Raw genomic sequence first — 23044 nt, forward strand, 5'->3', positions numbered from 1 at the left:
CTGGCGTGACTTGCCATGGTCAGCAAACAGCGTTTAAACTGTGTGAAACGGCCCTGCGTCCTCGTTAGGACTCGTCCGTCTTGTGACAAAATGCGACGGTACCATTTCCACGAGCGCCGAGCCTCTTCTGCTCGGGTAGAAGTGATTTTGGTGTCAAGTAATGACACTTGTAAGCTACCCCCTTCTTGAAGAGAGCTGAACCGAGCGGGCCGTGGCCATGGTTGCCGGCCTGATTTGGACGATGGACTCCTAAAATTGCCACCTTTTGGTGAAGACTTCAGAAGGAGCCCGTGTCGCCGCCCGGGCTGGCAGCCTGCGTGGTGAAAGCCACTGGGAGATGGGGCTGCAGGGTATAAAATCTCAAAGACAGGCATTTCTTCAGGGATTTTTCTAGAAGTAACAACTCAAGTACAAGCGATCAGGGCAGGAGCAGGGCTGCCTTTGTCCTGTACCCAGCTGCGGTGAGTGTGAGCTTTTTTTTTTAACCTGAACTTCTGATGTTTCTGATTTCCAGCAGCGCCAGCGCCCCTTGCTGCGGAGGCTGCTGGGCTTGGATTTGCTAAACCTGGCCCCTTTGGAGCAGTGGTCACTGGTTCAAGTTCATCTACTGAACCATCCGGGATGCTGTGCCACGCAGCCTTCCCAGGCGGGGGGTTCCCGGGTTCCAGCCTCCCAGGCGGGGTATTCCCGGTGTTCCTGGGATTCCCGGGCCCGGCCTGGGTTCCCACCTCCTAGGCTGGAAGCGGTGGCCGCTGCTCTCCTGGCCCACGGGAGCTCTTTGGAGCTGCAGCCCCGGTCCCTGGCCTCCGGCCGGCGCCTTCTGCTCCAGCGGGGTTCTGGGTGCCTCGAAAGCAGGACCGTGATGGCTCTTTATCAATGACACGCCAAGGCAGGGCTTTAGAGCCCAGTGCGGCTGATGATTTGCGCCAAAGCCAGCCTGCTGCCTTCGAAGGCACGTCTTGGGGGGAGCAAAAGCCCCGTCCCCCGGGGTGCCCCCCCGAGGCGAACGGCACAGCCCTGCTGCGGCTCTCGGCCCCCGGGGCGGGGTGCGAGGTGCCCGGGGGGGGTCTGGGCCCGCCCCGGCTCCCCCCGCAAGCTCCGGGGGGAGCGGAGCCGCCGCGGCCCGGCTCCCGGGGGCTGCGGCTCCCGGCCCTCCCCGAGCCCGGCGGGGACTACATTTCCCATCGCCCCGCGAAGGGACGGGCGGGGCCGGGCCTCCCCGGGCCGGGGCCTGCGGCCTCCCGCGGCGGGCGTGCTGCGGGCCGGGGGTTGCGGAGCTGCGGGTGCGGGGTGCTGGGAGCGGGGGGAGCGGGACGCTGCGGGCAGGGCCGGGGGCTGCTGCGGGCGCGGCGCTGGGGGCAGCAGGGCCCGGGATGCCGCGGGTCGGGAGGGCGGCCGCTGCCATGGCAACGGGATGCGGGGAGCGCGGGGCCGGGGTCCCTCCGTCCCGCCCGCGCCCCTCGCCTCCGGCTCCGCTCCGTTTCCTGCGCGGGCCCCGCCGCTGCGGCCGGCCCGCCCGCCCCGGGGCCCCGGGCCCCGGGCACCCAAGGAGGGGAGGCTCCCTCTTCCCTCCCCGGCCCCCCGCCGTGTTTTCCGGGCTTTGGGCCAGCAGGAGCCACCCTTGGGCTCCCTGCTCGGGCCAGCACGCGTGGGGGACGGCGGGTGGCACTTGCTCCCTCTCGGGTTGTTTTGCAGAGCGATTCCTTGGTGCCGGCGTGACGTTCAAGGCTGTTTTGGGGAATAAGGGGTTGTTTTTAAGACTCAGATCGAGCCTTGGCTAGAGCAGCTCGGAGGGGTCCGAGCGGCAGGGAGCCAGCCCGGCGCGCTGCAGAGGGGCCCCGAGCGGGAGAGGGACGTTTGTTAACAGCGAACGGGGAAATCCTCCTCTCCCCGCAGGCGGGAGGTTGGCGTGGATGTGACCCGCGGCGTTAGGTCCCCCCGCACCGCGGAGGTGGAGATCGGACGAGTCTGTGAACGGACGTGCTGGAGCAGGGGAAGGCTGGGATCCTGCGATGGTGAGTGCGACACGGTACGAAGGCAGGCCCGGGAAATCCAGATTTGATGCTCTGGCACCTCTGTTCGGAGGCAGAAGCGATCCCGAGGGCTGGAGGCTTCTGCCGGGCTGGCGGGCAGGAGGGGCTGGGCTCGCTGGTGTCTCCAAAGCTGTAAATATCTCTGTGATTGCCCGGCGTTTCGCGTGCCGGTTCCCAAGCACGTGGGCGGGAGGAGAGCATCACCGGCGCTTGTGGGGTTCTCTGGAGGAACCTTCCTTTGGCTTTAGTGCTTTGAGAAAGTCCAGGTCAGGCTTGCTTTGTTTTCTAATGAGGGAATTTGTCTTTCTCCATAGGCTACAAAACCCAAGAAGGGTTTAAGAGGTACGTGCACTCGCATGCTTTCCTTTCGCTGTCCGTAGGCGCTTTGATCTGCTGGGAACGCGTGGGTCGGAGGAGGGGGGACACTGGGGCCGGGTGGCAGTCCTGGCTACTGAACTGTTCGTGGTCCTTGTCTGGAAGCTGCAGTTGAGCGCATGGTGTCATTCCTGAACCAGCGAGGTTCACCTGCCTCTCACATCAAGTAGATTTGCTTATTGGGGTCCTATATGCCTTTCTTGGGGGCTTTCCCAAATCCAGGGGAGAATATACGCATTTATTTTGGTTCTTCCCCTCACCTGCTCCCTCGCTGCTTGTTTAGAGGCCTCCTGCAGCCCCTGACACTGAAGCAATGCTTTTGGGGTTGCCCAGGGGCTCCGAGATACTGCAGGGTGGGAGTTCACAGATTAGGTGCTGCTTGTGGCCAGCAACTAACTGAACGGAAAGCAGCTGGCTCGCCTGATAAAGAAATCCTGTTTCTGGCTAAGTGAAGCCAAATCTTACATCCATAAAATACTGGATCGAGTCCTGGCTGTGGCAGCTCTCCGTAGACCAGCACAGAAGGCCTTACGCTAATGATGCTTGAAACCAAACCTTTATTCTTGTGGGATCTCAAAAGAGCAAGCCGTATTGAAATTGGATGCTTTTCTACACCGGCTTGGTGAGCTCACCTGCCTCAACACCTTTAATTTGTCTCCTTTCAGGCTCTATTGATGACATGCTTGGTGACCTCCTGGGATATGATGGTAAAACGAGCCTTCTTTGCAGCTGAAAGGGCAGCATCCAGCATCCTTGTGCCCTTACTCCCTTCCTGGGAGCAGGAGGTGCTGGTGCAACAGCCCCTGATCTCCGAGGGGCTCCAGCTGTGAGCGGGGATGGAGCAGGGAGCGGGGGGGAGCAGGGTTTCCCACAGTCAGAGGCTGGACGTCGGTTTGGGGAGGCGAAGTGAAGTTTGTTGCTGAGTACAGGCCTTTGCGGTCCATGAGAAGACAGCAAATCCCCCTTGGGAGTGCCTCGGGCAGGAACATGCCCGTGTCCATCACCCTGATCTCTCCCTGCCTTGTTTCCAGATGAAACCCCTGTTAAGTCTGCCAGAGCTTCCCAGCTGGCCGGGAGCAGCGGTGGCAGAGCCCGGGGCACCAGCTCGCAGGCCAGCAAGAAGTGAGTGCCATTCAGACACAGCCTCTCCCCCTTGGAGCTCCCTGTGCTCCCCCAGTCCTACTGCCCTGTCCTTGGCTCCTCCACCTCGCTCCCTGCCCCGACAGCAATTCCCTGGGAAGGCGAGTTACCTGCGATGCCTTGGGGAACTGGCAGCCTGAGCCTGAAGCTTTCCAGCAAGAGCCGGGTGCCCCCAGCCCTGTACATCTGTAAATCTCCCTTATAACGCTTGCTTAAATATAGCAGGCCCAGCACTCCTGTCTTTTATCTCAGTGCTATTTTAGCCTCGCTTTCTGTTGTACGATGTGGCTGCCGCGGTGCACCCGCGTGGTCCCCTCCACCGCCTGGCCTGGCTGTCCCCAGGGCCGCTGTGCCGAGCTCACGTGTGGTGCTGCTAACCCCCCGGGCTTGTGTCACAGGTCCTTTCTAGAGGAGGATTTCTTCAGCAAACTCACTGCAGAGGGCATCGAAGCTGCAGAGGTGAGCCCAAATTCTGGGAGAGAGCCTGGGTGTCCTGAGGGCTGGGACTGAGCCAGGCCAGGCTTGCCCCCGGTGTCACCCCGTCCAAGTCACGGTGGGATATCGGGGGTAAACCACGAAGTCTGGCTGAAGAGGTGACCCCTCTCTGGCATCTCTGTGGGGTGGGGAAGATGGGACGGGGGAGCGGGTGGGTGGCGGGAGAAGGGCTGCAGGTCCCCTGGATGAGAGGGAGCGAAGCCACGTTGTGCCGCAGCCCGGCCTTCCTGGGTGCGCTTCGGATGAAGCGTCGTAGGAAGGACCCTTCCCAAAGCAATGGCCTGGGTGTTCCTGACGCTTCTCCTGGAGGCAGCAGGATCTCAGCAAAGGAATTGAGGCACGGGGAGGTTGCCAGTGAGGGGGACACCAGGAGGAGCTGGGCACGTATTCTTCCATTCCGTAAAATGAGGAAAACCAGGGGCTGGAGCGTGGAAGCAAGGAGTGAGGAGTTTCCAAGGTCTGCTTGTCTTTGATCTCTGCCCTCCTTGGCATGCAGGGGTCCAGTGCCTCCGACGCAGACCCGCAAGCTCTGCTGCAGACCCTGAAGGTAAGAGCATAAATGTCCTTCATCTCAGCCCACCGTGGGCTGCAGCCATGGCCTCCAGCACCAGCCTCAAAGGGAGGAGCAGCGCTGAGGCATTAGCAGCGCTCACCCTGCTCCTGTCCTCATCCTGCTGCTTTCCAGGACATGGACGACATGGAAGCTGATCTCCTGGGAATATCAAAACGCAGTCCTGGGCCAGGGAAGACAACCGTGAAAGGTCCTGGGAAATGTGACTCCTCAGGAGGAGCAGTAAAAACCACAGGGAAGCTGCTGGCTCCTGAGAAAGGTGAAAAGGAGATTCTGCTCTTCCTTTCATAGCCTGGTTCCAAATGAGCAAGGGGTATTTTCTTCTGGGATAGGGAACAAAAAGTGGATTTGTTCCTAAAATCCTTTTCCTGGTCCTGTTTGGGGCTGACCCAGACACAGAGCGTTATTCTGGCCATGCGTTCTCCCGTGGGAGATCCCTGGCCCGGCCTCTTGGCGTGGTGTGGTACCATCGGCAGCCGCAACGGCCACGCTGCCGCCTGCCGCCGAACCCCGTTTGGGTTCCCTGGTGCAGGTCAAAGGCCAGGGATCTGCCTGCTCTGCGTGGAAGGAGAGCCAGAGGGGCTTCATTTACAACACGCCGGTCCCCAGCCTGCCCTGCTCTTCCCCAGGCCCTTCTCTCCTTCTCTGTCTGCAAGGAGACCCCTCCAGAGAGATTCCCACCCCGCGGGGGGCTGCGCGTCGCGATACGTGCTTTTAGGGGGCTGCTGCCAGGGTGGGAGGGGGGCATCTCTGCAGTGCCCTGTCTCTGAGAGCCGCGGCCTCTCTTTCTAGGAGCGTCTGTACCTGTGGCGGAGAAGAAGCCGCTCTCATCCCCCCCTGCTTCCCGACAGTACAAGAAATTTAACTTTGAAGGTAGGACATCGCTTCACCTCAGCACAGCGACGCGGGGGGGCAGCTGAGGACTCTGCCCTTGCTCTTTGCCCGTAGCTTGCCTCTTCTGTTAACTGAAGGCTTGGCTGGTTAATGAGATACGGAGTCCTCCACCCCCACCGTGGCAGTGCAAATCTAATCCTCCAGAGGTGAAGGAAAAGAAAGTACAGCTCTGTGTTTGAGGTCTCCCCCAGGACGGGGGTGGGAGACGATTCCTGGGGGCGTTTGCATTTTCGCGTGCGGGTTGGTTTTTAAGGACGGTCTGTAATGCTTGGGCGCCCTTGTGTCGGCGGGGGGATTCTGTCCGACTTCCAAACGGGGGCGGTTTCCTGGCACGGCTGAGATCTGGTCGTCAAAGCCTGTGCTTTAACCAAGATCAGCATCTCTTAAAATCACTAATGGGCTTTAGGCGATTTAAGTGGGCTTTCTTCTCCCCTTTTTCTTTGCCTAAACAGCGTTCCAGCGTTAAAGCACCCAAATTTTGAGTTATTTTCTTCGAGGAGAAAGAAAATGTGGAAAAACTGAACAGAATGTAAATCTTGAGTTCAGGGCGTGCCAGGCGCTGCAGAACCTGCCTTCAGGGCTTTGGGCAGATTGGGTCTCCTCTCCCCACGTGCGCGTGGTGGGGGATAGTGCTTGGCTTAGTGCAGACCTCTTCTTCTAAATAACGTTGGTTTTGTTTGCTTTATTATTGTTCTCCTTTCCCACCCCTACGGGGTCATTCCCAGATTTAGATGATCCTTTGGCAGGGCTTTTATCGGATGAGGAGCGGGATGCTCCCAAGAAGCCAGCTCCAGCAGGCACTAAAAGCAGCTCCGAGAAAAAACCAGAGCCAAGCAAAGAGCAAGGTAAGCAGGGTTGCTCGATGCATCCTCTTTGTATTGACTGAATCGGCAGCCTGGATTAGTTTGTGTGAGGTCCGAAGTGATTCAGTGGAAAGCCACCTAGCCCCATCTCTCGTTAACCAGCGTGGTCATTTACAGAGCAGCTTGGTGACGGGTTAATGGTGACACAGCTCGCCGAGCGCTTGGTATTTCCAGCGTGCCATGGGTTACAGAAGGACCTTTCCTTTCTGGGAGCGGAGGCTCAGGTCTTACCTCTGGCCTCAGCCAGCCTGTTCTGCCTGCTGCCGAACGAGAACAAGTTTTCTGGGTCAGGATTTGGGTGGCTGAGAGCATCGCCGGTCCGTGCCGAACCACAGCTGGGGCACCTCTGGGTGGGATCCAGCTGCGCTGTGGCTGTGTTACAGGCACTCATCCCTCTCGTTCCTGCAGCGGGGATGCTGATGGGTCTGATAGACCCCTAAAATTGCTGTTCCCCTCGGTCAGTCCGCTCTGGACACAAGCAGCAGCTGGTGGGTTAGGGCAAGGACTAAGGTGCACTGGTGGAGCAGGGGCTTTGGGCGAAGCGGGGCGGGAATGATCTGACTGGAAACCTGCAAAGCTGGAAAGGCTCCTGCTGTTAGCCAGAGCTGGAAAGCCCAGCGGCAGTGACAGGCGGCGATGTCCCGTCAGTGGATGCGTGGCCACAGACCAGGCAGTAGTGCGTTGCCGCTTTGTCACTTGCTGGGAGATTTGGTCACTGACAAGAGTTATTTAAAAATGATTTTGTAAATGGTCCAGAGAGATAAGAGGAGGCAGGGCTGCTTTGATCTCTTGTTAAAAAAAAAAATCAAAGCCCTGATCAAACCTCCTACGTGTGTGATCCCATCCACAGAGCCACCCCCACCCCAGCTGCCCCTGCACACGGTGGCCCCAGTCCGGAGGAGGGAGGAGTTCACGTTTGAAGACGATGGTGACGACCTGATGGATGCACTGGGATTTGGCAATGGCCCAAAAGGAGACGAGAAGCAGGGAAAGAAGGCAGAAGAGTAAGGGCGATGAAGAGGCAGTGGGAGTAAAGCAGGGGATGGCTTGTGCGTTGAGATGGTGCCACCGTGCTGGGTGGGGGATGCTGGAGCTTCTGCCTCTGGGTCCCAGAAAGGGGCAAGAGCAGCCTCGTTGCGCAGAGAAGAGCCAGAGCGCCTTGGCAAGGCTGCGTGGCGAGGAACAGCCCTGCCTCTCGGAGAAACCCATCTGCCGCTCTGTCCCCAACAGAGAGGAGCTCCGGCCAGCCCGCTCCAAGCTGGACGAGTTGCTGGGACGAGGCTCTGTGGCCAAAATCCTGGAACAGCCAGGCACGGGAGAGCGCAGGGAGTTCAAACTGGATAAGAAGTACCAGAGGCAGCCAGGTGAGCACCGCCAGGGATGCTGGGACGGTCTTCAGAGGTGACAGCGTTGGCTTGGGAGAACGAGACTGATTTCTAATGCCCTCGCAGGGGAAACACCCTTTCTGTAGCGGTGAGCAGGGTGGCTGATGGGCTCTCAGTCAGCGTGCGGAGCGGGGAAGGTGGCTAATGCAAAAGAGTGGTGCTCTGCCCCAGAGGCAGCCTTGGGGCATTTGCAGAGTAGCCATGACTCAGTTGCCTTCGTACATGGGCTGATTCCCAACAAGGACGCTTTTCCCAGCCGCCCTGGGGAGGCATGTTGCTTGCGGGTTTCCAGGGGAGGTGTTTCCAGCTGTGTTTTCCCAGAGGCAGCGATCCCAATGGGAATTGCAGGGGAGGAGGAGGAGGAGGGCTGCTGTCTTTGCAGCCAGCTGCTCCTCTGGGCGCTGACCTAAGGCTGTTTGTCTGAACAGAGAAGGAAGAGGAATGGGATGAGGAGGATTTTGTCTTTGGAGCATACCAGCCCACGGTGGCCTCCACGCCTGAGGGCCGGCTGTCGAGAAGGCAGTCGGTGAGGTACGGCGCTCTGTGTGCCTCTGTGGCTCCAGCCACCGGCCACGCTGCCGCTGCGGCGGAGCGGGCAGGGTCCCCGGGGTCCCCTCGCAGGCAGGGTCCCCGGGGTCCCCTCGCAGGCAGGTATGCGACTGCTTCTCCTTGCAGCAGGTTTTCAGCTGAGAACAGCAACGAACCGAAACCGGAGCCCCGCTCCAAACCTCCTCCTCCAGCCAGCCGGAGCCCTGTGCGGGGCAGCAGGGCTGGAGGCGACTGGCTGGGCTTGAAAGATGAGGATTTTATGGATTCGGAGCCGCCGTCTCCAGCAAAGGCCAGTCCCGCGGTCAGCTACCCCAGCCCTGCTGCAGCCAGGCGGCCCGGCCCCACCGCCCAGCTCCCGGCTGCGGAGGAGGCAGTGGCTAAACCCGACCCGCTGGAGGAGGAGAACTGGCTGAGCGCTGCCTTGTCTCGCAAGAAAGCCCAAGCCCAGGCGAAGGCCCAGGAGAGAAGTTCCAGGCCCTCGGAGGCCCCAGGCGAAGGGCCGGATCCCCACTCTCCCATCAGGTAAAGGCACAATTGATGGCTGCAGTGCTCCCCTCTGCTCCACGTGTAGCTGCTGCAGCAGGACCTCTCAGAAACCCTCGGCTCAGATTTAAGAAATTGATTTTGAGCACTATCTTGTCTCAGGTTGGGGTAATAACGCGGGGGCTTTCTCCCGCTGATCCAGCCCACGGTCCCGTTGCACCTCTGGGCTCTCCTTCCAGTTGTGGCCAAGATTGCACACACTGCCCCGCGTCCCGCGGAGCTGTCCTGGGCCAGCACGTCCCCACAGGTTCCCCCCGTGCTCCCCGCTCCTGCCTTCGTTCCCCTTCAATTCCTCTTAGTTCCAGGCAAACCGCCTCCTCCAGTTTGGGTTTACACAGACACGGGTTCAGACTGGTGCCATTCCAATGGGGCTCGGAAGCGGATTGCAGCCAGCCGCGTATCGTGGGCAGGGCTGTGTTAGCTGGGGCTGCGGCCGCCCAGGGGCGGGGGGTGGATGCAGCGGTGGGTGGGGGAGGTTTTGGGGTGTCTTTGCTCCCTCTGCAGCCAAAAGGCCGAATCCTGCCGCATCTGAGCGGGACAGAGGCTTTCACCGGCGAGGCGGGGACTGATGCTGGGCGAAAGGATCTTGTCTTTCATCGCCTCGGCTCTCCCACGTAGGATGCTTTCTGCTTGCAGCCAGCCAGCCGCCTCCGCAGGAGCACCGCAGCAGGCAGCTGCCCCACAGGAGAAGGCAGCCAGCGCAGACGGCGCCGGGTAAGGCCTCCCTCGCGTTTCAGGTGTCCTCCGCGGGTGAGATTTCCTGCAGAAAGCAGCTGCGTGGGTGAGATGGGGGAATGGGGAGAGCTGGTAGCCAGCAGGGATCGCTTTGGTCCGGGACTTCTGTAACTGGGAGGGAAGGCAGCTCTGAAGGGTCGTCAGGCTCTTGCCTGTTTGATCACAGTGGAACAGCCAAGCTTTAAACTTAAAGAAATGCCAAGCAGGATAACGTCTGTGCGCCTCGCCCTGAGCTGTGACACTGCTGTGCATCGCTCGTGTGTCTGTGCCCGCGCAGGCAGCTGGTCCCCTGGCTCAGCACCGCGAAACAAGCCTCAGCTCCCCCATCGGAGCCCGCGAAGGGGGATCCCTCCAGAGACACCAGCACCCTGGGTGCGTTTCGTGTGGCTGGGTGGTTTGGGCAGCAGGTTGCAGAGGGAGTCCCCGTGCCCTGCAAAAAAAAAAAAAAGCAGGAGCCACAGTATTGCCCTTGGCCTGAGTCCTTCTGGGAGGGGATGGTTCCCATTGCCCTGTCTGAATCGTGGACTTGTTCAATTTTCAGTCCCCGCGGCCTTGTTCCCAGGAAAGCAGGAGACACAGGGCCCTGCCCCGCTCGCTCAGGTGGGTCTGCTGCTCCCACGTCCCCAGGAGACGTGCGGTCGGGGTGGTGATCGCCAGCCCTCCCCTGCCGACTTGCTGGGCAGCTCTGCCCGTGCCCCCGTGGCAGGAGGAAGGATGTGCCCTGCTTTGCACCTCTGGGAGCATGTGTTCGTGGAGGCAAAGTGTTTGGAGAGCCCCGAGATGCCACAAGTCGTATTATCAGGCCAAAGTGGATGTGCTATGGATGCTTTGTAATTCATGTGCATTTACAGCCCTGCATTGCCTGAGCAGCGCTTACATAGCTCCCCAGGCATATATATATTATATTAACTAGACAACAGAGGCTTCTGTTGATAAAGGACTTTTTCTTCAGCTGGTTTTCCCCAGTATGGTGGTGAAGATGCTCTGAGATTGTTTTTAGACAACTGAAGGGGAATTAGAGCCTTTGACAGAGAGGGAAGCTCTTGCTTGGCCTTTGAAGCCTCCATTTCGCCTCTCGCTGGGCCTCCTGGCCCTGCCCTGGTGGCAGGACACGCGCTGTCTCCCAGAGGACTCTTGCTCTTCTCCCTGAGTCTGTCCCCAGAGAAGGAAGAGCCCAGCGTGCTTGTGCCTGGGGCAGGGGCTGCTGAGTGTCACCTGGGGAGAAGGGACCCAGGCCAGCAACAGGGTTGGGCTGGGGAAGGGTGGAGGAGGGACTGCAGGAGGCTGGGGATGGATCGCCATTCCCAGGCGAGGAGGAGATGTTCTCCCCAAGGCTTTACCTCCCTGAGAGCATCCCTGTGTCTCCGCAGGTTACCACACCCGGGGCCCATCTCCAGGCTGCCCCGCAGCTGCAGGTGAGGCACGTGCCTTCCTTTGGGGGCTGGTGGCCACACCGCAAAGCCACTGATCCTGAAGGGCCTTGATCTTCTCTCTCCATCCCCGTAGGCAGAGTCCCCAGCCCTGGGCTTGCTGCATGAGAGGAGGCTGGGGGTTCCCGCGGCCCAGCTCTATGAGGATGCATCAGGCTGTCGGGCAGCGCTGCTCAGCGCCCAGGCCCGTGTGGCAGAGCTGGAGAGCCAGGTGAGCCCCATCGCCTGCTGGCTGGGGGACCACGGGTGACTCAGGGGGAGGAGAAGGGGCCATGTCTGCTCCAAATAGCACCAGGAGGGAGGAGAAACCTCCCTGTCCAGAGGTGCCTACAACCACCAGGTGCTGCTTTGGGAGCTCTGTCCCCAGGGCAGCACAAGGACCTTCTCCCCGGGTGCCCGGCAGGTCCGGACGCTGGAGCTGGAGCAGACACAGCACAAACTGTTGCTGGAGAGTCTCCAGCAGCGGCACCAGGAGGACCTGGATCTCCTCGAGAGTGCCCACAGGTACCAGGCTCTCGCCTGTGCTCCCCTCCTCTGTCAGGTCCTTGCCTGCAGCCCTGTCCATCTCCCCTGGGGTGGGAGTGCTGGGGCGCTTCCCAAATCCATCCCTGGGGTGGGCAGGCACAGGGCCATGTCGATGTGGACCTGCTGGGGGCAGAGAGCAGCCCCATGGGTGAGCCAAGGTGGGGGTCCACTCTCGCCAACGCTGTCCCACGGGTGACAGGGAGGACAGGGCAGTCCCATTGCCAGCACGTCCCCAACCAGGGCACCGCACGGGGCAGTAGCAGGGGGGTTCAGGGCTCAGACTGCGGAGAGTCTGCGTGTTTCCCCACGCACACAGCGACACCGACCTGCTCCTAAATCCCTGTGGGCGCTTTGGGTGGAGAGTGCTGGGTATTGCCATGAAAGCAACACTTCTTCCTTGCTGTGACCTCTCCGGGCAGGAGCCGGGTGAAGATGGTGGAGGAGACCTACGGGCAGCGGGAGGAGAGGCTGCGGCGGGAGAAGGAGCAGCTGGCAGCTCAGCTGCTGTCGCAGAGCCAGGACGCGGAGCAGGCGCGGGCAGAGCTGCTGGCGCAGCACCAGCAGCGCCTGGCCGTGCTGGAGCAGCAGAGCGCGCTGGAGCTGGAGCGGCTGCGAGAGCTGCAGAGGTGAGAGCGGCACGAGCGGCACGCGTGGGGCCAGTTCCCCTTTTTTGGCAAAGAAACCAGGGAACGGGGACACGGTGAAAGGAGAAATCAGACTCCCGAAGCACTGGGTTGTGGGCAGCTCGGTGGCTTTTGGAATGGGGATTTGCTTTGTTGGTGGACACAGGGAGATCTGGCTGGAGACATCGTTTCAGAGTGAATGCATTGTATTTTGAAAGATGCCGAACCCAGTGTTTTATATCTCCCCCAAATCCCTTTTATTCAGGTCAGTCAGTCACTGATGTCCACATAGTTTGGGTCAATAAGAAATCAGTTTTTGGTAGAGAAGCCTGTAACCCCCACATGTGGTCAATCCCAAATGTCGGTGGGATGCCCCGTGACAGACCACCGTACCAGCTCAGCTCCTGGGACCTGGTTCTCGGCCCGACAACCAGGCCTCTTCCACGGTGCCCGTCACGGGGAGGACTGGTTCTTAACAGCCCGTGGTGGGCTCCTTCCCCGTGTCTTGCAGGGTGTCTGTCCAGGAGATGCGCAAAGACCACGAAGAGCAGCTCCAGCGGCTGAAACGGCTGAAAGACCAGGAGATCGATGCGGTGACCAGTGCCACTTCGCACACCAGGTACCGGCAGCCGGCATCGTATCCCCTTTGGCCCACCACACATCCCCCTCTCCATCGCGGTGAGGTGAAGTGTGTCCCACAGGGGTGACCCTCCCCTCGCTCCTCTCCGCAGGTCTCTGAACGGTGTCATCGAGCAGATGGAGAAGTTCTCCAGCGACCTGCACGACCTCTCGCACAAGCTGGAGGCCACGCACCACACCACCTCCCAGGAGCTGGCCATGGGGGCACGGCAGCGGGACAAACAGCTCAAGGGTACGTCTGCCGTTCCTCTGTACCAAAACAGCTGCAGGGTCCCTGCCGGGGCTGGGGACACCCAGAAAACAGGGAGAAGTTGCTCCGAGTCAGCCAGAGGCTGGGAGCCGAGGCTGTCAAAGCCTCGCCTGCCTTGGTCACTGGACATCTCAGGGTCTCCCCTTCACAAAACAGTGTCCTGGGGATGTGCAGAAGGTGGTGAGCACAAATGCGTGCAGTTTTTCCATGAATATGGTATGGACAGAGGGGGGCTTCCCACCTCGTGCTGCTCATGGCCCTCTCCCCAGTGCTCCAGGACAGGCTGTCGCAGCAGCAGAGGGACATGGAGGAGGAGCGGAGCCGACTCCAGGAGGTGATCGCTAAAATGGAGGCCAGGCTGGGCGAGCAGACTCGGCTGCTGGAGCAGGTGAGCCCACGCTGTGTCCTCTGCCCAGGTCAGCGCTCCTGTCTGGGTCTGGGGTGTATGTCTTGCCCGCTGGCTGTCCCTGGCCTGGAGCCTGTGAACGGCATCTGTCCTCTGTGTCCGAACCCAGGAGCGATGGAGGGCGACGGCGGAGCAATCCAAAGTGGAATCGCTGCAGCGCTCGCTGGAGGAGCAGCGGCGAGTCATGACCCAGCAGCTCTCCATGGAGCGAGCAGAGCTGGAGAGAGCGAAGGTGAGGTGGGGCGGACACCTCCAGGTGTTCTTCACATGTCCCGTGAGTCTGACCGGGACCGCGCGGCAGCGTGTGGTGGAGGAAGGAGCTGGGTGCTGGGCTGCAGCGTCCTTCCTCTGCCTCCTCAATCCCACGCCCGGTCGCGTGGTGAATCGCAATCGGACCGACCCTCTGGCGCGCAGATGCGAGAGGCTGCTGTGTGCGTGCGTGAGGCACGCTGGTCCTCGAGGAGCGTGGGGCCAGAGCTCTCCATGCAGGGTTCACGTCAGGCGCCATGGGCTTGGACCAGCCTCTAGATGTTGTGTGGGGTTTAGTGGCAGAGATGGGTTAAAGGAGAAAAATCCTACAGCAAATGGGACTTGGTGCTTTCCCTCTCCTCTGTCACGACGCCCTCCAGAGCGCTTTGCTGGAGGAGCAGAAGTCGGTGATGCAGAAGTGCTCGGAGGAGCGACGGAAGCTGGCGGCCGAGTGGGCTGAATTTCACACCCAGCAGCAGCTGAGCAAGGAGCGGATGGAGCGCGACATGGACCGAGCCCTGCAGATGGACTCCCAGAGAGAGGGCACCATCATGAGCCTGGCCAAGGTACCGCAGTGGAGCCCCTTGCCGTGGCCTCCAGCACCGCCTGGCAGGCTCACGGATGGGTCCTGCGCACTGGGGAGACGTTCAGAGCTGCCTTCAGGTGCTTAAGACAGAGAGGTCAGAGACATCACTTGGGGTGGTGAGAATCAGGCTGTTCCAGGAACAGCCTCCACCGGCCTGTTTTAGGTGTTGACTGACGCATCAGTCACCTCTGTCCCTCGCCGGTACCTGTGAAGGGGTTTGGGCAGCCAGACCAGGCGCAGCCGCCTCCGTTGTCCGGTGAGAGGAAACCCCCATGGCGGGTTAGGCAAAGCCTCCCCGTGCCATGGGGACGTGTCCAGAGCCAGTGCTGTTCCCCCTGGGACTGTCCAGAGGGGATGCGTAGCACAGACAGTGCAGCAGAGCTGCATTTTTAAGGACTACCAGGGTGGAAAATAACCATTCAGGCTGGATATTTCCACTGCTGACAAACTGCCGTGCCTTGAGCGTGTTTTAGGGTGTGCAACATGGTGAGGGGCTCCGTCCTTTCTGGGGAAGGAGTGTGTGTCTGTGCGATCCCAGCTCTGCCGGCCCCGGTCCCCAGCGGTGGGCGGACGAGGGCACTGCTTGAGCACCTGGTGTTGCTCTGCACCCCAAACTGGCACATGCGAGGAGCAAAACGGGGGCAGATCTCTCCCCTCACTTGGGAAGACATGAGCGAGTGTCCAGGACAGGGCAGGTAACGCATTGCTTTCCCCCGTGCCCGTCCTAGGAGCAGGCAGAGCTGAAGATCCGGGGCCGCGAGCTGAAAGCCAAGGAGGAGCAGCTGGCGAGGGACAGGGAGCTGCTGGACGAGGCCTGGCAGGAGCTGAGGCTGGAGAAGGAGAAGGTGAACGGGGCCGCACTGCGCATCCGGCAGCGGGAGGAGGAGATTAAAAGCATGACCAAGGTAAGCGGAGCATCTGCGCTGCAGTTCACAGCTGTACACGGGCCGGCAGCAAAGCCGGGGTTTCACACCCCTCCTGAAGCCAGGAATCCTAATCCTGTCCTGGGAGGGGGATAAGGGGATGCACAGAGGAGCCCTGCCCCAGGGCAGCGAGGGTCCTTGTCCCCAGCCTCCCCAGCCGCTCTGCCTTGCAGCTCTCGTCCCAGAAGTACGAGGAAGGGGAGCGAGCCCTGCGGGAGGCGTGCAGGGTGGAGTCTGAGCACCAGACCAAGCTGCAGGTCATGCAGCAGCACCTGGAGCAGCTGAAGCAGCAGGAACAGCGTCTGCAGCAGGTGAATACCCCCTCGCTTTCCCTTGTCAGTCTGGGGCTGCCGTGCCAAGGACCTGAATCTCTGCCAACGGCTTCTTTCTCTGCCTTTCTCCGGGGGACGGGGCAGGAGCGGCTGAGCATGGCTCACCAGAGGAGACAGCTCGAACAGCTACGCGAGGAGCTGCCCAACAACCCCGTGATGCTGCTGACCGCAGACCAGGACCTCGGTGCCCCTACGAAAGGCCTCTCCAGCACGCTGTGTAGGGCCTCCTGCGTGCTGCTGATGGGAGGGATGTGCTGGGGGCAGCTGCACTCGTGTTCCACTTCTCGGGAGGCTTGGGGTGTTCCTGGGGGCTGTTTCAGTTCCCCGGTTTATAAACCCCAGATGTGATTTGGTGTTGGCCGCCTCTGCCTCTGAAGGAGTTCAGCGGCGCTCTCTGAGCCAGGGCGGGGGGTAGGAGGGGGCAGAGGGGCAGGAGGGGAGAGGTAGGTGGGTTACAGCCCGTTTGCACTGGGAGACTGGGGAGGACCCTGCTGCAGGGAGATGCAGGCAGCAAAAAAAGGGATGCTCTGTTGTCTCTGTCCGCAGTTCCTCTAACGGTGGCGGCACCACACGCTCGGGCTCTCATTCCAGGCTTTCCGCCTCCTCAGCACAGCCCAGGGGGTAGCAGGGAAACCCTGGCCATGGCCGGCCCCACCGAGCTCTACGCCAAACTGCTGCTGCTGAAACACAGGGCCCAGCAGGTGAGGCACCGGGGACCGGGGCTGGAAGGGGCTTGGAACCAGCTGGGTGGGAGCAGGGCTGGGCGAAGCCTGATGCGGGCCGGATAGCCACAGGGCGGTGTCTCCTAAGATGGTTACTGAGCCCCAGGGCTGGGCTGGGAGGGCTCGCAGAAGCCATGGGCACCTAGAGGAGTGATGCCAGAAGCAAGGATCCTCACAGCTTGTCTTGGGTTGGCTCGATGTCCAACCTGAGATGGACATCGTCCTTGGCTCGATGGGGTTGCCCCTCTCCTCACCCCATCCCTGGGTGGGAGAAGCCAGCTCTGCTGGACTCTGGCTTCGTGATGTCCCCAGCCTTTCCCGTCAGCCCCCTGCTTCCCTGCTGGGTCCTTCCCCTGCGGGGATGCTGAGGCTTCCCCTGTGGGTCTCGCTCAGAGCGTGAGGTTGTGGCTCTGGGGGGAGCCCGTACGCCCCAGGAGGTGCCGCGGATGGGTACCTGCCCACCGCTCGCTGCGTGAAGGAGGGCTTGGGATACTTCCCTCACGGAGGAGCGACACCCTGGACTGGGACCCCGTTTCTGTGGCACTCTGATATCCATCCCACCCGTCCCTCCCTTCTCAGGACCGCGATTTCTTAGAGGATGAGCAGTTCTTCCTGGAGACCCTGAAGAAAGCGTCCTACAACACTTCATCTCTGTCAGACTGAGGAGGTGGCGTCCCCACGCGCTACCCGTGGGACGGCTGGGTCCGTCCTTGCAGGAGGCTGCTGTGCCCTCCCCACGGAGGAGGAAAACAAACAATAAATAATCCCAGCTCTCCCTTCTCTTTAAAAACAATCCCGGAGCGTTCAGAGTGTGAAATCCATCCCTACGGGCTGGGAAGCCACGGTTTGGCCTCCATCCCTCAGGGCGAGTGCCGCTGGCCCGTGGGCAAGCAGCTGCCTGCCACTGGGCTGTGACAGCCCAGGGCGTCTGGGGGGATCGCAGAGGTTTGGCCGAGCTGTCACGGCTCTGCCGTGGGGCTGTGCTGAGGTTCCCCAGCACCCCCAGCATGTCCCACAGCTCACAGGCAGCTCCAGCTTCTCCTTTTTGGGTCATTTGGTAGCCCATTGACACTCTCGAGGGCAGAGAGGCCCTGCAGAGGGATCTGGACAAAGTGGAGAGCTGGGCAGTCATCAGCCGGATGAAGTTTAACAAGGGCAAGTGCTGGGTTTTGCACTTGGGACATGGCAGCCCTGGATGTATGTACAGACTGGGGAAGGAGAGGCTGGAGAGCAGCCCTGCGGAGAGGGATCGGGGGTTCTGGTTGACAGCAAGTTGACCATGAGCCAACAGCGTGCCCTGGTAGCCAGGAGGGCCAACCGTGCCCTGGGGTGCATGAAGCACTGCATCGCCAGCCGGGCGAGGGAGGGGATGGTCCCGCTCTGCTCTGCACTCGTGCGGCCTCATCTCGAGCACTGTGTGCAGTTCCGGGCGCCGCGGTACAAAAAGGATGCAAAGCTACTGGAGAGCGTCCAGAGGAGAGCCACAAGATGGTGAGGGGTTTGGAGGGGAAGGCGCACGAGGAGCGGCTGAAGGCACTTGGTCTGTTCAGCCTGGAGAAGAGGAGACTGAGGGGAGGCCTCATCGCGGTCTACAGCTTCCTCACGAGGGAAGAGGAGGGGCAGGCGCTGATCTCTTCTCCCTGACGATCAATGGTGGGACCCGAGGGAAGGGCAGGGAGAGATGCTGGGGAGGTTTGGGTCGGACGTTGGGAAAAGGTTCTTCGCCCAGAGGGTGGTGGAGCACTGGAACAGGCTCCCCAGGGAGGGAGTCACGGCACCGAGCCTGACAACATTGAAGAAGCATTTGGACAACGCCCTCAGCCATACGGTGTGGATTTGGGGTTGTCCTGTGCAGGGACAGAGCTGGACTCGATGACCCTTGGGGCTCCCTCCCAGCTCCGGGCATTCTCTGACTCCGTGGTTTTCTGAAGAAGCCTGGCTGTTGTGCCGGGTTCACCTCCCGTCCCTGCTGCCCCGGGGTGGCGGCAGGGCCGCTCCGCTCCCGTCAGCGGGATCTGCCCGGGGACAGAGGGGAGCAAGGGCGGAGGTGGGGAGCCCGGGGCGGCGGGCGAGCCCGTCGCTCTGGGGACGTTTCTAGTCAGGCACTGCGCGGGGCGGCCCCGTTGCTATGGCAGCGGGGGGCCTTCCAAGGCAGGCCCTGCGCGGCGCGGCCCCTGTCGCTATGGTAACGGGGGCCTTCCACTGAGGGCGGCGCGCACCATGGCGGCGCCCTTGCTGAGCGCGGCGCTGCGCGGCGGGCGGGCCTTCGGCACGGCCGGTGAGACACGGGCCGGGGAGCCCCGGGTGCCCCGCGGGTGGGCCGTGGGCTTGGGGTGGCGGGGGAGAGCTCTGGGGCGCCTGGGTTCCCCAAGCGTCCCTGGCGGGGCCGGCTCGGGCGGCTGCGGCCCGGGAGGCTCCGGCCCGGGACCGCGCTCCCGCTCTTCCCGGGCGCTCTCGGCCTCGTTTCTTGCTCTCTATAAAACGGGAACTCTCTCCGCTTCCAGCTGCGCTCTGCAGGCGGGCGGCCCCGCTGGGGCCGATGCCCAACGAGGATATTGACGTCAGCAACTTGGAAGCGCTGGAGAAATACCGCAGTTTCACTCGCTACTTCAGGCTGGCGGAGAAGGAGAGCAGGAAGCCCCGCTGGTGGAAGACCTACCGGCAGCACACGAGCCCCCAGCCGGGTACTGGCGGGAGGAGCTGCGCCCCGCGGGGTTTTACTGCTGGAGGCGAAGGAAGCTGTTGTGGGGGCCCCAAAACCCGCCCTGTAGAGAGCTGAGGAGGCGCTTTGGCACGAGGCTGGCCCTTCTCCGACGCACACGCTTGCAGAGCGCAGATGTCTCAGGGGACAGGGATGGCAGTTTTCTGGAAGGAGGGAGGGTGGCCAGGACCTGCCAAAAGACGGGGGGCAGAGTAAAGAAGTGATTCCTTGGAACCCCAGTAGTTTCAGAGAAAGCAGACCCGGAACCAGAGCTTCAGACCGGCTGGAGATAATACAGCGTGGCTGCAGAGCAGCCGCCGAGAGCGGACCTGCTCGCCAGCTGGCAAACCTCGGGGTCTGGGGGTGCGATCAGCTGGGGGAGGAGGAGGGAGCAGAGGTGCAGAGGTGGCAGAATCGGGTCTCTGACGTCTTGACGTTTGTGTCTATTTCGCACACTCTCTAACCTTTCGCGGGGGTTTTGTGTCTGGGTATTTCGATATTCAGATTTTTTCACGTCTGTGATTTTTTCACCCCTCTCTGAAGAGCCAAAGACTGACATCAGCCTAGTGCGTGATAAGCCGTCGCGGGCAAAGGAAATCAAGGACAGAAAAAAGGTCCTGAGGGAGAACCGCCAGAATGCCGAGATGGAAAGAGCAGCGCGGCTCCAGACTGGTCTGTGCCCCGCCACCTCCCTCCCTGCCCCGGCCGCTCTGGGTCCCCGGCTGCCTCCTGCAGCGTTTCTCTCTCCTTGCAGCACTGATCCCCCTCGACGAAGTCCGAGCTGAGTGGGAGAAGACCAGCGGCCCGTTCCACAAGCAGCGCGTGGCGCAGCACTGCGGGATATTTCGTGACTTGTTCAAGGGGGCCACGTTCACCCCCTGGGTTACCTTGGGGGTGGAGTACAGCCAAGAAGACGAGCACCTCGTACCGGTCTATTATGGGAACATCGTGACTCCGTCAGAGGTGCGTGAGGGGAGCTGGGAACAACCTCAGCCCCACGGGGAGCCTGGGTGGTTTGGGCAGATGCTTCTGTGGGCACTGTTCGTTCTGGGGGATTTCTTTCACAGGGGCGTTTCCTCTGCGATGAAGGAAAGGTGTTTCGTGGATGCGATAAGGACAGAGCTTTGCGACAGGCTTGTCGTCTGTCGGCAGGCTGATGTCTATTAACGCTCCGGGGGCCTCTCCAGGTGGAGCTGGATTACTCGGGTGGCGTGGCCGTGCCCAGTTCATATTCTTTGTCTTGGAAATCATGACCTGGTCTTCATGGAACCTGTTGTTTGAGTGATTTACATTCTCTTTGTGTTGCTCATTTAGGCTTCCAGTCCCCCTGCAGTGTCATATGAGGCAGATAAAGGCTCCCTCTGGACTTTGTTGCTCACAAATCCAGGTGAGTAGCAGGTTCTTTAAAAGGAACTCATTTAAACGGGGTTGTTTCACTCTGCTTTTGGTTAGCTCCTGTTTCTTTTGGCTGCACGGTATCTTCTAAGTAGGGAGGTATTACGTATCCAGGAAAGGCTGTAGCCTCCCCAAACCTGTAGCCGTTGAGAGATGGGACAGTGACGCAATAGGACCTGTGTCACGATGTAGTGGGGGCAATTCCCTGACGCCCATCTTTTGCTGACCCCCAAACTCTTCTCTCAGCCGTCTGCCTGGGAGGTAGGTTAGCTGACGCTGTTCACCCAGAGAAGCCAAGGCACAGTGAGGCGAAGCAGCTGACCAAGAAGTCCTTTTAACCTTGGAATTACATCTGTGGAGTTCTTTGCTCCTCATTTTAAGCTCAGTCCTATAAGAACGAGTTACTTTTCTGCTCGGAAAGGAATGCTGGGAGGTCTCGAGCTGCCCCCTCCGTTCAAAGGGGGTCTGGGCGTTCTCGCTTTGGGGTTGATGCAAACACCAGGTTGTCACTAAGCCGCTTTTCTCTGTTGTGTGCATTTGCAGATGGACATTTAAGAGACACGGACTCGGAGTACCTCCACTGGCTGGTGTGAGTACTGCACATCAGAGCCGCGTGCTGCTTAGCAGAAACTCTTCTCCCAGAGCTCAGGAATAAGTATTTGCTAAGACCATTCCGTGGCTCTTTCTGGTGCTCCTGCTGCTAGCTTCTTTAGCCGTGTTCTGGGTCCTGCTAAAGCTGCAGTAGTTCCGGGTGTTGCTGCTGTTTGGCATTCAAAACACTGGCTGTGATTTTTCTTCCAGTGAAAGCAGCCTCTACCATCTGCTCGCTTGTCAAACAGGGCGTAAGTCACGTCAAAACGTAGCACAGAGTGATCTGCAATCCTGGGTGAATCTGCTGGTCCTGATGGAGGGAAATGAATGGGTATATGGTGACGTAAACGTCTTTGTGTGCAGGACAAACATCCCAGGCAATGACGTCAAGTCGGGTAAGGAGATCTGTCATTACTTGCCCCCCTTCCCTGCCATGGGAACTGGCTACCATCGCTTCGTCTTCCTCCTCTTCAAGCAAGACTGCCCCATAGATTTCAGCGAGGATGTTCGGCCGGTGCCGTGGTAATTCAGGCTTTCACTGGGCAATTGCACACTCGCTTGGCTGGGCTGTTATTGCTTGTGAGGATATGTTTGTTACTGCTGTAGGAGAGCAGTTCCTTTTAATCTGCAGGGCTGTTCAGGGCTGCTTTGAGTTTGTGTGTCACCTGGAGCCACGGTCCCAGCCCTGCAAGCACTGCGGAGGCCTGTTGCTTTAAACCAGGCTGTTAAAAAAGTGGTTTTTTCCTGCCTGGGGCAGAAATGGGCACAGAGCTGGAGAAGCTGGGACATTTTTTTTGGTGACTTCCTTTTCCACCTCTGCTTTATAGACTCTGGGATGATGTGGGGAAGTGGTTGCCTACCAGAGTGCTGCAGGAGAAGAGGTTCACCTCGGCTCTTGTGCTTCTGTCTTGTTTCCAGCCACAGCCTGAAGATGCGAACCTTTAGCACGTTTGACTTCTACAGAAAGCACGAGGATGCAATGACCCCAGCAGGGCTGGCGTTTTTCCAGTGTCAGTGGGACAGCTCCGTTACTTGGGTCTTCCATCAGCTTCTCAGTAAGAAACGCAGCGTGCGGGGGTGCGGGAGGGGGCCCGTTGGTGGGCTGGGACACGGCCCTGCGGGTACCGCACAGGGTCAGGGAAGCGAGCTCCGGCTGTAGGCTCTTGCTTGGTCCTGGCCCTTGCCTGGGGTCTGTTACAGCCCAGACCAGGTGCTTAGCGAGCCATCCTCCGCCAAACTAACAGCAGTCTGAGGAAACAACCTCTAGAAGGCCATTTTGAATGAACAATTGAAAATATCGCCAAGAGAGCCTTCATCAGGGCGTGCTTGACCACGTGTGCGCACGGGGGCCCTTGCTGGCGAAGGAGAGGGCCTGGGGTTCGGATCTGAGCCGTCTTGCTGACGTTCTGTGTCACCCCTTTACAGATATGAGAGAGCCTGTGTTTGAATTCGTGCGGCCGCCCGTTTACCACCCTCCGCAGTTAAAGTTCCCGCGCCACCAGCCTCTGAGGTACCTGGACAGATACCGAGACACCACGGAGCCCACCTACGGCATTTACTAGGGGCCCGGCCTCCTCCCGAGGCGCTCTGGTGCGGGCTGCGGTGCCGGCCAGGCTGATGGGGCTGCCGGCTTCCCTGCACTCACACAGCCGTGCAGCTGGGAGCCGCCTGCGCCTCTGGAGGGAAACGACAAAGTCTCAGCCCCTCGGCTCCCAGTTCCCCTGCGCTGGCAGTGCTGGGAAGCGCGCAGCTGGGAGCAAGAGGCGCTGGCAGCTGTGTGGTCAAAGGGTGCTTGAAGGGGACGTTCGTGGATGAAAGCGAATCCGTGGCCAGGCTGGAATCTTGCTACTGATTCTGTAGCAGAGCTGATCAGTCAGGGCAGGGCAGAGGCCCCCCGAGAGGCCCTGCCTTGCTTCTCTGCAGGGCTCATGCTTCTCCTTTTGCCTCTTTATGGAGCAAGCAGAGCCAGGCAGCCTGGATTTCCTCCCCTTACAGCGCTGCGATTCGGGACTGCGTCAGCTTTCATTTCTGCTGTCCTCTTAAAGAGATGGGTCTGATAAAACACACTTTGAGCGACGCTGGCGGCGCT

General features: G+C 60.4%; 2 protein-coding genes across 13 annotated transcripts; both read left to right on the forward strand.

Annotated features, from left to right (window-relative positions):
• The first annotated feature begins 408 nt into the window (after positions 1-408).
• Positions 409-17034, forward strand: FBF1 (Fas binding factor 1). Of its 10 annotated transcripts, XM_082327071.1 has the most exons (31): positions 409-461; positions 1897-2015; positions 2348-2375; positions 3074-3115; positions 3440-3530; positions 3947-4007; positions 4540-4590; positions 4729-4873; positions 5407-5487; positions 6234-6353; positions 7222-7375; positions 7602-7735; positions 8185-8287; positions 8432-8827; positions 9467-9562; positions 9861-9955; positions 10125-10183; positions 10954-10998; positions 11090-11224; positions 11417-11517; positions 11958-12164; positions 12673-12780; positions 12863-13032; positions 13320-13438; positions 13566-13688; positions 14086-14271; positions 15020-15196; positions 15388-15525; positions 15631-15763; positions 16093-16247; positions 16848-17034. In XM_082327071.1, the coding sequence occupies exons 2-31, from the start codon at positions 2013-2015 to the stop codon at positions 16929-16931; spliced, it is 3540 nt and encodes a 1179-aa protein (XP_082183197.1). In that variant the 5' UTR covers positions 409-461; positions 1897-2012; the 3' UTR covers positions 16932-17034. The 10 variants fall into 10 exon arrangements, with proteins under 10 accessions (XP_082183197.1, XP_082183204.1, XP_082183203.1 ...); XM_082327078.1 differs by lacking the exon at positions 409-461 and having other exon boundaries at positions 1752-2015; positions 16138-16247; XM_082327077.1 differs by lacking the exon at positions 409-461 and having other exon boundaries at positions 1752-2015; positions 12893-13032.
• A 1448-nt stretch (positions 17035-18482) lies between these two features.
• Positions 18483-23033, forward strand: MRPL38 (mitochondrial ribosomal protein L38). Of its 3 annotated transcripts, none has more exons than XM_082326866.1 (9): positions 18483-18546; positions 18773-18952; positions 19513-19641; positions 19724-19932; positions 20284-20356; positions 20908-20953; positions 21166-21477; positions 21874-22010; positions 22381-23033. In XM_082326866.1, the coding sequence occupies exons 1-9, from the start codon at positions 18489-18491 to the stop codon at positions 22515-22517; spliced, it is 1281 nt and encodes a 426-aa protein (XP_082182992.1). In that variant the 5' UTR covers positions 18483-18488; the 3' UTR covers positions 22518-23033. The 3 variants fall into 3 exon arrangements, with proteins under 3 accessions (XP_082182992.1, XP_082182993.1, XP_082182994.1); XM_082326867.1 differs by having other exon boundaries at positions 21319-21477; XM_082326868.1 differs by lacking the exon at positions 22381-23033 and having other exon boundaries at positions 21783-21903.
• The last annotated feature ends 11 nt before the right edge of the window (positions 23034-23044 follow it).

The sequence above is a fragment of the Platalea leucorodia genome, assembly GCF_965183815.1.
Source record: "Platalea leucorodia genome assembly, chromosome: 14".
Taxonomy (NCBI): Eukaryota; Metazoa; Chordata; class Aves; order Pelecaniformes; family Threskiornithidae; genus Platalea; species Platalea leucorodia.